We start from the raw sequence: 12900 nt of genomic DNA, 5'->3' as shown, positions 1-12900 counted from the left end.
TCTATCTACTGTACTTTCTAGTCGAGAGTCAACCCCTCACGCCACTTTTGGGTGCCGTGCCAATTGGGTTCAGCCGCATTGCTTTGTCCATGTCGGCTTTTACTATCTGCACAGATATCTTCATCCGTGCAACGGGACGGGAACGCGAAGAGCTGTGCATTTTGCTCGTATCAATATATGGGCTGACATGTTGTTTCGTCAGTGCAACCGTGAAATCTTTCGATAGACCCTGCTTGTCAAAAAGATAGCAGGTTCGCACTGGCCATTTTTGCTGTGACTAGACCCTGTCCCCTTGACCGCCATCATGAACAACGTATCAGGTCATTCGCTTTGTACGTCATTCGTCGATCTCCTGTGGATGAGATTTTGTTTTGGTTGAGATGGCAGCCGGGGTGATTGACGCTTCCAGATGCTGACCAGAAAAAAAAACACCAAAAACCGATTTCGTCAGCTTAAGCAGCAATGGAATGGACAAATGGGTTAGGGGCCGACCGATTGCAAGTTAGCATTGTCCTTGATACAGGTCATTATACTGTGTCGGTAGGAAGCTCCTCCTGCCAAGCCTATGGTGGCTCATCCTTGAAGCTTAGCTCCGGCGACCTCGACATGTGCAGTCCCCTGTAAGTTTCTGCACTGAAGTTCCATTTTTTTGTTGTTGACAAATTTCCCGAATTGACGGCGAGACGGTGCAAAAACAAAGGTGACGCTCTGGCGGAGCTAAGGGTCGCCTAGGTCAACAGAAGCCGTCCTTCGAAGGCACATGGTGGCTTTGGCGGCCTCGACGCCAGATGGAGCTAGATCCGCGACTGATTTGCAAATCCACCCCTGGCTAATGGTGTAAAAGTGGTGCACTTTTTGATCAAGTGCGGGTAGGTAATTCGAGAGACGGATTGGATGGGAATGCCCAGACTTTAGCAGAGAGTCTGAGCCCCTGAAGTCAAATTTGAATGCTCACAACCAGAGCGTTGCCTAGCATGCCGGATCAAGCCGGTCCTCTGGTGCGCCAACCGTCATGGAGTAGAACGAGCCAACAGCGTCTAGGGTGGAATCATGCCCGTATCCTTTTTGTTGAAGATGTAGAGTAGAATAGAATCGAGAATCTCTATAAGAGGAGATGGGATCAAGTTCCAGTAGAGCGTCTTGTTTCTGTTCTCTCAGTATCAAACAGCTCAGTCACTCTTTCAGTCACTCACTCGACTCTTTCGCTCTACGACTTTTGTCTCTAACATTCGCTTGTCTTTTTAAGCCTGCAAAAAGAAAAGAAAAAGAAAAAGAAAACCACATTCGTTCATCAGGACTCTGATACAGCAAAACAGGCTACCCACCTTCGCTTAAGCATTAGCATATATACACACACACTCTCTCTCACACACACAATCTTTTTATAACCCGCAAAAATGCGCTCCACAATCTACCTCCAGTTCCTGGCCCCGGCCCTCGCCCTGGCCCAGCTGGGTGACAACTCCACCATGACGGTCACCGCCGGCGCCGTCACGGTCGACGGCACCTGCGGTCGCCAGAACGGCGGCACCGTCTGTGGCGACTTTGTCGACGGCAACTGCTGCTCCATGTACGGCTACTGCGGCAAGACGACGGCCTACTGCGGCTTCGGCTGCCAGTCCGGCGACTGCACCAACAAGCCCCAGGTCGCCCCGACCGGCTTCACCTACACCATGGACGGCTCCTGCGGCGCCACCGTCCTCTGCGGCGACTGGGAGGACGGAGACTGCTGCTCCGCCGCCGGCTGGTGTGGCAAGACCGCCGACTACTGCGGCGTCGGCTGCATCCACGGCAAGTGCCTGGGCACCAACGCCCCCGACGGCGCCAGTGCCACGTCCGCCGCCCCTCTCAGCACCGGCGTCGCCGATGCCGCTCCCGCTGGCCCCCTGAGCACCGGCGTCCAGGACCAGGCTCCCGCCCCCAGCGTCATCCCTCCCTTCGCCAACACCACGGCCCCCGCCGACGAGGCTGCCGCCGCCAGCGCCGCCGCCGCCGTGACCGAGACCACCATCTCCACCGTGGTCGAGGCCACCCCCACCGCCCCCGTCGAGTCGGCCAGCGCCCTGCCTCCCTTTGCCAACACCACCGCCCCCGACGCCGCCGCCCCGGTCGTCGAGCCGCCCACCACCGCCACCGCCCCGGCGCCCACCCTGATCGTCGAGCCCGTCAACGACGCCACCAACGCCACCACGCCCGCCAACACCGCCGCCGCCGCCGTCGTCCCGACCCGCGAGAACACCCCCGCCCCCGCCGGCAAGATCTGGGCCATCGACGGCTTCTGCAACGCCACCGCCCTCTGTGGGCCCTGGGAGTCCGGATCCTGCTGCAGCTCTTATGGCTGGTGCGGCAAGAGCGAGCTCCACTGCGGTCCCGGCTGCCAGTCGGGCGACTGCCTGACCGCCCCGGCCTCCGCCTCCGCCCAGGACGCCGCCTCCACCTTTGCCACCACCGTCGTCGCTGCGTCCCAGGATGCTGCTGCCGCCACCCAGGAGGCCAGCATCATGACCGCCGCCCCCACCGTCGAGGCCACCACCGAGGCTGCGGCTGAGCCTACCACCATCACCATGGAGTAGGTGCTGGAAACTTGAGACAGAGACTAGAGGCGATGAGAGTCGAGCATCACTGGTAGACACTGCGGATTGCGCATTCGCGACAGTGATGACGAGAAAATAAGGTTTTCATTTTTTTTCCTTTTGTTTTGGAGGACTGGCAGAGTGATAACAAAACATCTTTGTACCGGTGGGACTATGGTCGACTTTTCAATAAACGCAAAGAATTTATAAAAAGCTCAATTGGGGATCACAATGTATGCTATTTTGGACATTTCGAACATATAATCTAGCAACATTGCCACATTGTTTCTGCCCAAAGTTCTTTTGATGCACCACAACTTAATTAAACTGGGTCAAATTCTTAAAAAATTGACAAGACAGGCAAGAATCGTCTATATCCAAAAAGCAAAAGAAAACGGAAACAGATGATACTGCCCTCACCAGGGATCGAACCTAGGACCTCATCATTACTAGTGATGCGCTCTACCACTGAGCCATAAGGGCGGATGTGCTTTGTCACGTGGGAACTCGTCCACTCGCACAGATCATAACGGGTGGGCCACACTGAGCGCAGCACAGCGTGCAGTGCATCCACACCATCCCGCGTCACATCTCCACGTGGGTCCGCCTTCCCTTACAACCCGAAAACACCGTCATCGCTCCGGTGCCGGAATATGTGGTCACATCCACCATGAACCGGTCGCAGTCAGTTCCCAAGACCGAGGCAGACATGCTTTCATACAACCAGTGACAGCATGGCGCAAAAGTTCGACTTCCCAGCCGAAGCACCTCTGCGCCCGTCGCGCAAGCTCCGCTTTGCCGATGTAAGCCCCGCTCATTGTCTTCCCCCAGCACACCACCATATGTCATGACCAAGAGACTAACCCCATCACTCCCCACTCCTGTCAGGTGGCCGTCACGGCAACGGCAAAGGAGTTCGCCGGCATCTACCGCGGCAAGCAGCAGCACGCGCCCGACGTGGACGCGGTCCTGCACCGCGCCTCGTCCGCCGGCGTGGCCAAGGTGATGCTGACGGGCATGTCGCCGTCCGACGTGTCCTTCAACCTGGACGTGGCGCGGCGCCGCCCGCCCGGCACCACCTTTGTCACCATCGGCATCCACCCGTACCACGCCGCCGAACCATGGGCCGATGCCGCCGCCGCCTCCTCGGGGTTGTATTTCGACCGGCTCGCCGCGACCATCAGAGAGGTGCAGACCGGCAGCCCCGGCGTGCTGGCCGCGTTTGGCGAGCTGGGCCTGGACTACGACCGCCTCGACGTCTGCGGCAGGGACGAGCAGCTGCGCACGTTCAGGGCGCAGCTGGACGTGGTCGCGCGCGAGGCCTTCGACCTGCCGCTGTTCCTGCACTGCCGCGCCGCGTTTGCGGACTTTGTCGACGTGTTGACCCCGTACCTCCCCCGGCTGCCGCGCAGGGGGCTGGTGCACTCGTTCGTCGGGAGCAGGGAGGAGATGGAGGTGCTGACGGGGCGGATGGGGCTCGACGTCAGCGTCAACGGGTTCAGCTTCAAGGACGACGAGTGTCTGGACATGGTCCGGCACGTGCCGCTCGAGAGGCTGCAGCTCGAAACGGACGCGCCCTGGGGAGAGGTCTTGCCGACCACGAACGCGGTCGTCGCGAGGTACCTGGCCAACGTGCCGCCGCCCGAGGTCCAGAGCAAGAAGAGGGACAAGTTCGAGATGGGCAAGATGGTCAAGGGGCGCAACGAGAGCTGCTGCATAGATCGCGTGGCGTACGTCGTTGCGGGGCTCAAGGGCATCGGTGTGGACGAGGTTGCCGAGGCGGCTTGGAGGAACTCGGTGGAAATGTTCCGCCTCGAGAGGGATGTGGAAGAGGCGGCCGCTTGAGTACTGTGGCACCTTTTTTTGCGCTGACTTGTCGAAAGTTCAAAAGACATCATTAACGGTATTCTTTGTGGCAACGGCATACATGGTTGCGTCGCTTGCAGAGTAGGTATTGTGACTGCATGGTCTCGAAAAGTGGCATTTCAAAGAAAGACCAATCGTTTTACACTAGACTAGACTAGACTAGGTCAAGAAAAGAAAACACATCAAGTTTGGCAGTAATTGTGTTCAGTACAGCTTATCCATTATTGAAATGATGCCGACGGACCCGAGTTTGGTGGCAGGGTATCCAAATATTTGTTATCTCGGTGAAAGAATAGAGAAGGTTGGGACAAAGTATTGCTAGGTTGGAGTTGATACCAAAAAAAGAGCAGCCGACGCGCGGAGTGGATCGCTGGATTCTGCCTCGGCTGTAGTTTGAGCTGCAGTTCTGACCGAGATGGCAGTTGGTGCAGATCTACCGTACGCCAATTGACGGTTGAAACTAGGTACCTAGATAAATGACTCCAGGGTCGCCGAAGGCTGCGGCCGTTGAATCACCTCCAAACTGTGCCTCAAAATTAGCGTGGATGGTTGGTTCGTTCGGCCCCGCATTCAGAATGCATTCCATCGGTCGCTCGGTTTGGAAAAGTCGGCTGGTTTTTCTTGCTGACGCCTAACCGCTCCCAAGAACGTGTTGTTGGTTTTGTTTGTCTTTCCCCAGCATGTTCGGTGGCAGTGCTTCCACTCAGGTCAACGCGTGACCCCTGGCTATGGGTTTGTTCGTTCAGCCGCACGTCAGGGCCCAAAGATGAGTTTGCTCACCGACGTCATTTACAACTTTTTGATATAAATACAAGCTGATGCTTTCGGGACGATTGCTGTAAAAAATGAAAGAAAAGAACAACATGAGCCAGCAGGACTAGAAAGTCAGCTTAATCCTATCTCAAATTTCGACCCAAGAACAAACCAAAATTGCAGTAAAAGTTGCCGCAATGGGTTGCATGACATCGGTATGAGTTTAGCCCAAATCAGCCCAGGGTTGGGGTTACCAATAACACCGACCCTAACCCCGAGTTTACCCCCTATTCACATCGCCCATCAACTGACCCCCCTACGACCCAAAAAACCAAACAGAAACAAACCGGCCAGCGATCTCTCGTCAAGAGACCCGCTGCTACAGCCCAGAACCCGCCAGCCACCGCCGACACCATATCCAGCGGCTCGACCGCGACCTACGTCGAGAAGCGGTGGTCCCAGCAGCCACCCGCCTACACCCGCGACGCCACCACCGCCGCGGCAGCGTCGACCAGCCCCGGAACAACGTCCCCCATCACATTCCCAAGCTCCTCCGTCCAGCCCGCCGACTACGCGGGCCTCACGCAGCACGAGCAAGGGCTGCGGGCGCAGGTCGAGGAGCGCAGGAAGCGCCGCGAGGAGGAGCAGAAGCGCGCGGCGGCCGAGTCGCGCCGCAGGTACGCCGCCGCCACGGCGCAGAGGCCGCACAAGGGAGGCCGTGGCTCCTCGGGCGGCGGTCGGAGCCGAGGCGGTGGCGGTGACGGCGGCGGTGGAGGGTTCTTTTTCGGGCCGAGCATCGACTATGGCGGTGGGAGCTCTTGTGGCTCCGGAGGGGGTGATTCTGGTGGCGGTGGTGGGTGTAGTGGTGGTGATGGCGGCGGCGGCGGAGGTGGTGGCGGTGGGGAGTAAGGACATGGAGGCGTATGGAGTGATGCAGTGCTAGGGTCAAGATGATAGGGACTTTTTATGACATGACCGATGATACTCGGTGTTTATTCAGGAATCTCATTAGTGGCATATTAACAGTACATCACAAAGGCTCCCTTCCAAGTATCTATCCGCCCCACTTGGCTGTCGCCTGCTGAAAGGTAGAAGCTGGACTAAAGCTGGTGGATGCGGCACAAAATTGTCCTGCATTGGGAGTTATCGAAACTTCCAACTCCACCCGAGACTACGGTGATCCTGTCCAAAGTGCACACCTTGACAAGCAGATGTGAACCCAGTGCAATCAACGTAGGCTCAGCTGCTCCGCATAGTAAAAGCAGTCGCATCCAGCCCAGATTCAGAAGTTCACACATACCAAGCCCTGTCCCCCGCCCCAGGCGAAAGTACCCCCCTTTCTTAGCACCGGAGAGAAACCTGCACTCCATTCTTCGGGCACGTCGTCATGCGATTCCCGATGCTCCAGGGCTCGGGGTCGCGGCTCTCGATGGCGGAAAAGGTCTGCAGGAAGCGGATCAAGACGTACTGGGCCTCGGTCAGGGCGTACTGCTGGCCGACGCAGATCCTCGGCCCGCCGTTGAAGGGCAGGTAGTTCCAGCCCGGGCGCAGCGTCTCCCACCTCTCGGGCTTGAACTCGTGGGCGTCTTCTCCAAACAGGTCCTTGCGCCGGTGCAGCGCGAGGAAGCTGTACGCGATAAACGTCCCCTTGGCCACGAATATGGGCGCCTTGTGGTCCGGGCCGCCGCCGCGGGGCAGCGTCGTGTCTATGGATGCTTCTTTTCCCACCAGGGCGAGCACGGTGTGGAGGCGCAGGGCTTTTGACACGGGTTGGTGTTAGCTTTTTTGTCTTTCCTTTTTTTGGTATCGGATGAGATCATGGCTCATTGCACGGTCAAGTCTTACATTCGTTGATGCACCACCGCATATACTTCATATTGCGAATGTCCTCGTAGGTAGGTATCCTGCCTTGAAGAAAGGCGACCTCGTTTTTCAGCTTGGTCCATATATCCGGTCGATTGGCCATCGTATGCAGCATATTACTCAGCAGCGAGGCCGTGGTGTCTCGACCGGCCACGAGGATGTTGAGCAGCTCGTCCCGCAGCATCCGTCGGTCCTGGGTCTGCTTCGCCAGCGCGCGGAGAAAGATGTAGCGCTCTTCTGGCTCCTTCTTCTCGTCGCCGCCCGCAGCGCGCACCTGGCTGTTGTACCGTATCGCCTCGTCGACGTATTTCTCGACGTGATCCTGCACCAGCTTGATGCAGCGTGCGGCCTTCTTCTCCTTGTAGACGTACCGAAGCGGGCCGAGGACGAAGCGGGACAGCATGTCGTTTTGCGCATAGTCCCAGGCGGCGGAGAACTCATCCAGGTTCTCTTGGCCGTGGTGACCTATGGACCTCTCGTGGGCGTTGGCCTCGAGGGATTTCACCGAGTCCCCAAACAAAAAGTGGGTCGAGGTGTCCATGGTAAAGTCGAACATGAAGGGAAGAAGGTCGACGGTCGATCCATCCTTTGGGAGCAGCGAAATCAGCGTTTGGAAGCGCTCCTCCACAGATACAAGGTCGGTGATTTGGTCCCGAGCAAAGTTCGGCCGAACCAAAGCCCGTGATTTTTGCCAATGCTCGCCGTCCGACACGAAAATCCCCTTGCCCAAAAAGTCCTCGGCGCCCACGGAGCGGCCCTGGTTGTTAAACTGGTCAAACTGAGTGGAAAGGACAGCTTTGATGTTTTCGGGTTCGCAAGTCCAAATAAAGTTGAACCCCATGGCCTTTGACGTAAAGGTATTGCCGTATTTTTCAAGGCAGTCTGCCGTGTTTTTCATGATTTGGAAGTCTAATATATCCTCTGTCACCATGTGGTAAGTGAATCCAATGCCGAAAAGCGGGTCCCAGTCTGGAAATTTGGCAGCAGGAAGACATCCGGAATCCCGTTTGATTTTGCGCCGGTGGTTGTACAGCATGATTCGCTGCCATATCCAGACGGCTGCAACGAGGGCCGCTCCAACTTTGAGACTGGAAATTAAGTTGAACATTTTGGTCCGCTGTTGTGCTTGAGTTGAAGTGTCAGGGTAATATTTGCTGGCTTGCTGGCTTGCTTGCTTTCTTGCTTTCTTGCTTTCTTGCTTTCTTGCTGGTGCTGCCGTGCTTGACTGAAGCTACCGAACTGCAGTACAGGCGTCCTCCCCTAAATATTTAGCGAGAGACTGTCGTCGCACTCTTGTTACTCACCGGTTGTCCGCTCCTTCCCAACGGACGATTTCTTGGAAGACATGCTCCGCCCTGAGCTCTGCCTGGGCTAAACAGCGTTTCAGCCGAACTCTTCAAAGGTCCATACCCATGATTGAATTTTAACAATGGGCTGGAGCACCTCAAAAGATGATAGTGGTAGTGCGGAGTTGATAAAGAACCCGAGAGGTCATCCATCAAACTTTGCTCATTTCTTTTCCTTGTGAAGATGATCTGATGATGATGAAGAATAGGATATCAAAAATAGCAGTCCCGTGCTTCCGGCACTTGCTGCCATGCTATCGTGCCCGTTTAGTTCTTTCATGTGGAGGCCCGTATGCATCTCAAAACTCTCTATAACCAACCAAGACTTTTACCTTGCGATCCAGTCGGCGGCTTGAAACTTTAATATTCTAGGTAGTGGTCCGTGGCTTGCTGTCATCTCATTTGTGGTGCGATTATCAATCATAGCAGCTTTCAACAGGTTCACACCTCACCTTGCCGTGACCAATGTGACGTAATCATATAGCCATTGACTTTATTCTTCCATTCTGATCCTTGACCCTCCAAGCCCTATATAGTGTAATACCAGCAAAGTTTCTCTCTTTTTTTTCTATATATTTCTTTTATTTTTCTTTTTGCTGCGGACACACTGTTAGGCCAAGGCCTTCAGTTCGAGTGCCAATCTGGTGTGGAAATCAGATACGGAGATTATAGATGTCAAAAGCAGATAAGGTCAAGATGCAAACGAGATAGAATAGTCTGGCATGTAAATAGACACGAACAAGGATTTACAAAACCAGTCATCCGGTCAGGTAGCTAGGCAGGGTAGGTATGCAGTTCATGATGTTTTGCACAATTTAGATAAATCCCAACTTGAATACTCTCTGCACAATTTCTAGCGGTGCTAAATAATTGAAGATACTACTACCTGACAACCCCCAATGTTGACAGACAGCGATTCGACTTTCATGCACAAGCTCGCTTTCCCATTGTTATACTTCTCAAGCCACCATTTTCTGCGCAATTATGCCGACAAGCATTTCATAGTTCTTGTCCGCATCCTTCTTGCAGATACCGGCCAGGGCCTTGTTGCACCTTCCCTGAAGCTCATGGCAGAGCTCCAGACTGCCGTCGCTCTTCTCCTTCACCGTGAAGATGCTCTCAATGACCGTGCCCATGGGGCTGTGGACGCGGATGAAGACGCCCTCGGTGGTATCGATGAAGTAGTAGGTGCTCTTGATGTCGGAGCCCATGATGGGGTTCTCGTACTTGTTCCTGACCTCGTGGACATCGACCTTTTCCGACGCGAACGTGACGCCCTTGGGCTTGTCGTACGAGTCCCATGCCGGGGATGGCTGTGGGGTGCGAGACGTCACGTAGGGTCCGCAGTCGATGATGTAGATGTGGTCGTGCAGCTTCGCAATGGCCGTCGCCTTGTCCACTCCCGCGGGGATGGCGTGCTTGTGGCTAAGGGGGAACGACGTCTCCAAGACTTGGGATCACAAGTTAGCGGTGGCGTTCCTCCCGTGTCCATCTATAGACTAGGTCGGGTATTTGTTAGGTCGCTTCCAGATACAAAACTAAACTTACAACCCATTTTGAGCCAAGGGTGTCGGTTATTCGACCGGAATGGAGCAAAGGTGCAAAGGTAGATAGATGGCTTTTTTTATTGAGAAGCTTTGGATTGTTGATGTTGGGAGAGAAACCCCTTCCTTTGTCTTCGTGGGTACAAAGCATCTACTTATAAGGATGTAAGTGTGATTATCACCACCGAAAAATCTCCAATCTTTACCATGGCAGACGATTCAGCAAGACAGTGTCAATCGATACGACGTCAAATCGACACACCAGAATACGGTGGTGCGAAAATAGATTCGACATGTGCCAGCAGAAAAAATAAAATAAAATACAAAAACAAACGACGAAAACGAGTACGACCTTGATTGGATTTTATATAATCTGATATTCACATTCGCCGTTGGGAAAATCCCCCCTCCCCAGGGTTTCCTTTTTGGACGAAACCTGAAACAAATATTAGACTTGGTAGTAAGGATAGCTAGCTGCTGTTTTGCCGCGCCTCGACGGCTTTCCAAGCGGCAGCTCAGCCTATTTTCTTCTTCTTTAGTCTTTACGACGAACATGCACGGTGGGTACTTTGGAGGCATCCAATCACCGGCGGAACTCTCCCCGCAAAGCCGCCATCTGTCGTCTAGCGTGTCACGGTCGAGGTCCGAGATTTGAGAGGTCAGTGACAGCAATCTCCCAACACCGGGGATTAATGCCCATGTGAATAGGAATCGTCTGCTCTGTGGCATGCCTAATAGAATATAGACAAGTCGCTTTTTTTTTTCTTCCTTTTTTTTTTGTTGCGCACCCATTTCTTCTTCTTCCCTTTTACCCCCTCCTCGCATTCCTTGCAATATGACAACATAGCTCTAGGAATAGTTTCGCCCGATCGGATGGGACGCACCGGCACTTCTGATGATCCGGCGCCCGAGTCGTGGCCCGAGACGCCGGATGCAACCTAGCAGAGTAGTTGGCGTGTTTGACAGACGGGTTTGCTTTCCCCGCAACATCTTATTCGTAAAGTAAATCTCTTCCAAATATATGCCATCCTCGTCATCTTTGTTTGGTGGGATTTCGCAGCCTTTTCGGTCTTTAAGCTTCGGGCCTGACAAGACCCCTAACTAGAGCCGCGGAGCTGGTTTCACATGCCAGTCCAAAGTCCTCAGGTCGCAACCTGTTACGACCTTCAAAAAACATTACATCGCCTGTATCCCAAAGCTCGTTTTCATCCACGCTAATCCCTCCTGTCATTACGTCGTGCAAATGAAAAAAGAAATAACCAGTGGAGGTGTTCGATTGCCGTCATCGCCCCCCAATTCGTTCTCGCAAGCTTAATATCGCTCTCCTGGCCCCTTACCATGCTCCTGCCGTCCCAGACCTCGACTGTCGTCTCGCTGTTGTCCCTCGTTCCATTCATGGCTGCGTCCGGCGGCGGTCTCGGCGCGTCTCGGTGTCCAAACGGATCAAAGTTGTGGAGTCCAGGGAGGTGATGACGTGACGTTGCTGGTTACTGGGCCGCTCTCGTTGAACTGGCTGGGGCCCGGCTCTGAGCGCATTGAAGCGATCTTGCGAGAGAATATGGCCCAGGTAGAGACGGAGCGATGGCATGCAGGCTACGGCGATGAGATAAAAAGAGTGGAATCAGTCTTGCGGCGTTCGCAGTGCCGGGGGCGAGCCAATAGGTAATGCAAAATAAAATAACAAAGATTCTTGCTGAATTGGGTTAGAGACCTAGCATTGTCCTGGCCCGAGATCCCTGGCGACTTCAAGATCAAGACTTCCCTGGTGATGCCGAAGCCGATGGTGGCCAGGCCGGCAGCAAAAGTCGCGTATACGCCGGCCTTGACCTCGGTCTTCAGCCTGACGTGCCTGAGCATGAGAAAAGGCAGGGAGGATATGAAGAGCTCGCCAAGCAGGTGCAGCGCACAGTTGACATGGAAGGTGCTTCGCTGCTGCCGCGGCGAGTACGTCTCCCTCCTGTCCAGAGTCCAGTGGAGCGGGGTGGGGAACCACAGGAACAGGACGAGCGATATCACGACCACAACATATGCTATGCAGAAGGCGATGATGACCCATACGGGGGCGCAAAGTTTCGTCAAGAAGAGGGGGAATAGGCCTATTTTTTTGGCAACACCCAGTCAGTATTTGAGCTTGTTTGAGAGACATGGTTACTACAAGGGAAGACGGCACCTTTGCAGGATGCTCGAATGCCGACAAGGGCACGTCCAAGTTTGACATGCTCAGGGTGATATCCGGTTTTCATGGCGCTGGAGCTATACACGACCATGTCTGCAGAGGTATTGAGCAAGCACATGATGTATGGCATACAGATGGATATGTCTGCAGGTTGCAAACGGAGGCGCTTAATCTTCAAGCGGAGATACAGCCGCGCTGATATCATGAACGTGATGATACTGGCGAGGAGCCATGTTGTCACCTAGCCGACAAGTTTCGTTAGTGTCAACTAGAGGCCAATGAAACCATCTGATTCAAGTTGGGCATGTGGTGGGAAAACGCTAAACATTGATGTTGCGATATTGGTAGAGGGTTTACTTACAAGAACCTCCTGGCCCGTGGGGTTTCCTATACCTGTCCTTGGTGGCGACATCTCAATCGATCCCAGTATCTGTTATTGGCTGCCTGTGCGGCGCCAGGTTGATAAAGGCGACGAATATGAGTTCTTTCCCGCTGTCCCAGGTAAGACTAGTCTCCTGGGTATTGTTCACGGTCGGGAAACGTCAGGAGGTTCGGCGGCATTTTGACAAAGATAAAAAAAAATGAACAACATAGAAAAAAAGGGCAAAAAAAGGGGCGGGCCGCAAGAGATCGACATTGGGAACGAAGGACATGCAAGTCGGTCAAGGAAATTTTCGCGACGCGACAGGATTCCGGGGAATCACCAACCCGGGTTGCGCTCTCAACAGCGGGCCAGGCTGATAGGAAGCATGATTATCGTGCGCTGTTGAAGGATGACA

At 54.4% G+C, this 12900-nt stretch overlaps 7 protein-coding genes and 1 non-coding gene across 8 annotated transcripts; 4 read left to right on the top strand and 4 right to left on the bottom strand.

Moving 5' to 3' along the window:
* Positions 1-525: 525 nt before the first annotated feature.
* On the top strand, positions 526-1085 carry MGG_16713 (uncharacterized protein; the record flags this gene model as incomplete). The annotated part of the gene is made up of 2 exons (XM_003711690.1): positions 526-620; positions 962-1085. Coding segments are annotated over 2 exons (219 nt in total), but the record flags the coding sequence as incomplete, so codon positions are not given.
* Positions 1086-1397: 312 nt separating this feature from the next.
* MGG_13275 (uncharacterized protein) lies at positions 1398-2798 on the top strand (the record flags this gene model as incomplete). Its single annotated transcript, XM_003711689.1, has 1 exon — positions 1398-2798. One exon carries the CDS (start codon positions 1398-1400, stop codon positions 2571-2573), a length of 1176 nt encoding a protein of 391 aa, XP_003711737.1. The 3' UTR covers positions 2574-2798.
* A 186-nt stretch (positions 2799-2984) lies between these two features.
* Positions 2985-3056, bottom strand: MGG_20133. Its single transcript has one exon. It is a non-coding gene; the product is annotated as a tRNA-Thr (tRNA).
* Positions 3057-3189: 133 nt separating this feature from the next.
* On the top strand, positions 3190-4637 carry MGG_05910 (deoxyribonuclease tatD). The gene is made up of 2 exons (XM_003711688.1): positions 3190-3376; positions 3462-4637. Exons 1-2 carry the CDS (start codon positions 3308-3310, stop codon positions 4416-4418), a joined length of 1026 nt encoding a protein of 341 aa, XP_003711736.1. The 5' UTR covers positions 3190-3307; the 3' UTR covers positions 4419-4637.
* Positions 4638-5084: 447 nt separating this feature from the next.
* MGG_13276 (uncharacterized protein) lies at positions 5085-6284 on the top strand. Its single transcript, XM_003711687.1, has 2 exons — positions 5085-5407; positions 5532-6284. Exons 1-2 carry the CDS (start codon positions 5390-5392, stop codon positions 6099-6101), a joined length of 588 nt encoding a protein of 195 aa, XP_003711735.1. The 5' UTR covers positions 5085-5389; the 3' UTR covers positions 6102-6284.
* Positions 6285-6457: 173 nt separating this feature from the next.
* Positions 6458-8226, bottom strand: MGG_05908 (cytochrome P450 52A11). Its single transcript, XM_003711686.1, has 2 exons — positions 7038-8226; positions 6458-6949 (listed from the first exon to the last, which is right to left on the bottom strand). The coding sequence occupies exons 1-2, from the start codon at positions 8161-8163 to the stop codon at positions 6534-6536; spliced, it is 1542 nt and encodes a 513-aa protein (XP_003711734.1). The 5' UTR covers positions 8164-8226; the 3' UTR covers positions 6458-6533.
* A 1134-nt stretch (positions 8227-9360) lies between these two features.
* On the bottom strand, positions 9361-9956 carry MGG_05907 (uncharacterized protein; the record flags this gene model as incomplete). Its single annotated transcript, XM_003711685.1, has 2 exons — positions 9361-9851; positions 9950-9956. The coding sequence occupies 2 exons, from the start codon at positions 9954-9956 to the stop codon at positions 9361-9363; spliced, it is 498 nt and encodes a 165-aa protein (XP_003711733.1).
* A 1571-nt stretch (positions 9957-11527) lies between these two features.
* Positions 11528-12579, bottom strand: MGG_13277 (uncharacterized protein). The gene is made up of 3 exons (XM_003711684.1): positions 12483-12579; positions 12116-12362; positions 11528-12041 (listed from the first exon to the last, which is right to left on the bottom strand). The coding sequence occupies exons 1-3, from the start codon at positions 12531-12533 to the stop codon at positions 11539-11541; spliced, it is 801 nt and encodes a 266-aa protein (XP_003711732.1). The 5' UTR covers positions 12534-12579; the 3' UTR covers positions 11528-11538.
* Positions 12580-12900: the final 321 nt, after the last annotated feature.

This window comes from Pyricularia oryzae, chromosome 3 (genome assembly GCF_000002495.2).
Source record: "Pyricularia oryzae 70-15 chromosome 3, whole genome shotgun sequence".
Taxonomy (NCBI): domain Eukaryota; kingdom Fungi; phylum Ascomycota; class Sordariomycetes; order Magnaporthales; family Pyriculariaceae; genus Pyricularia; species Pyricularia oryzae.
This window is presented reverse-complemented; position numbering and strand designations above follow the sequence as displayed.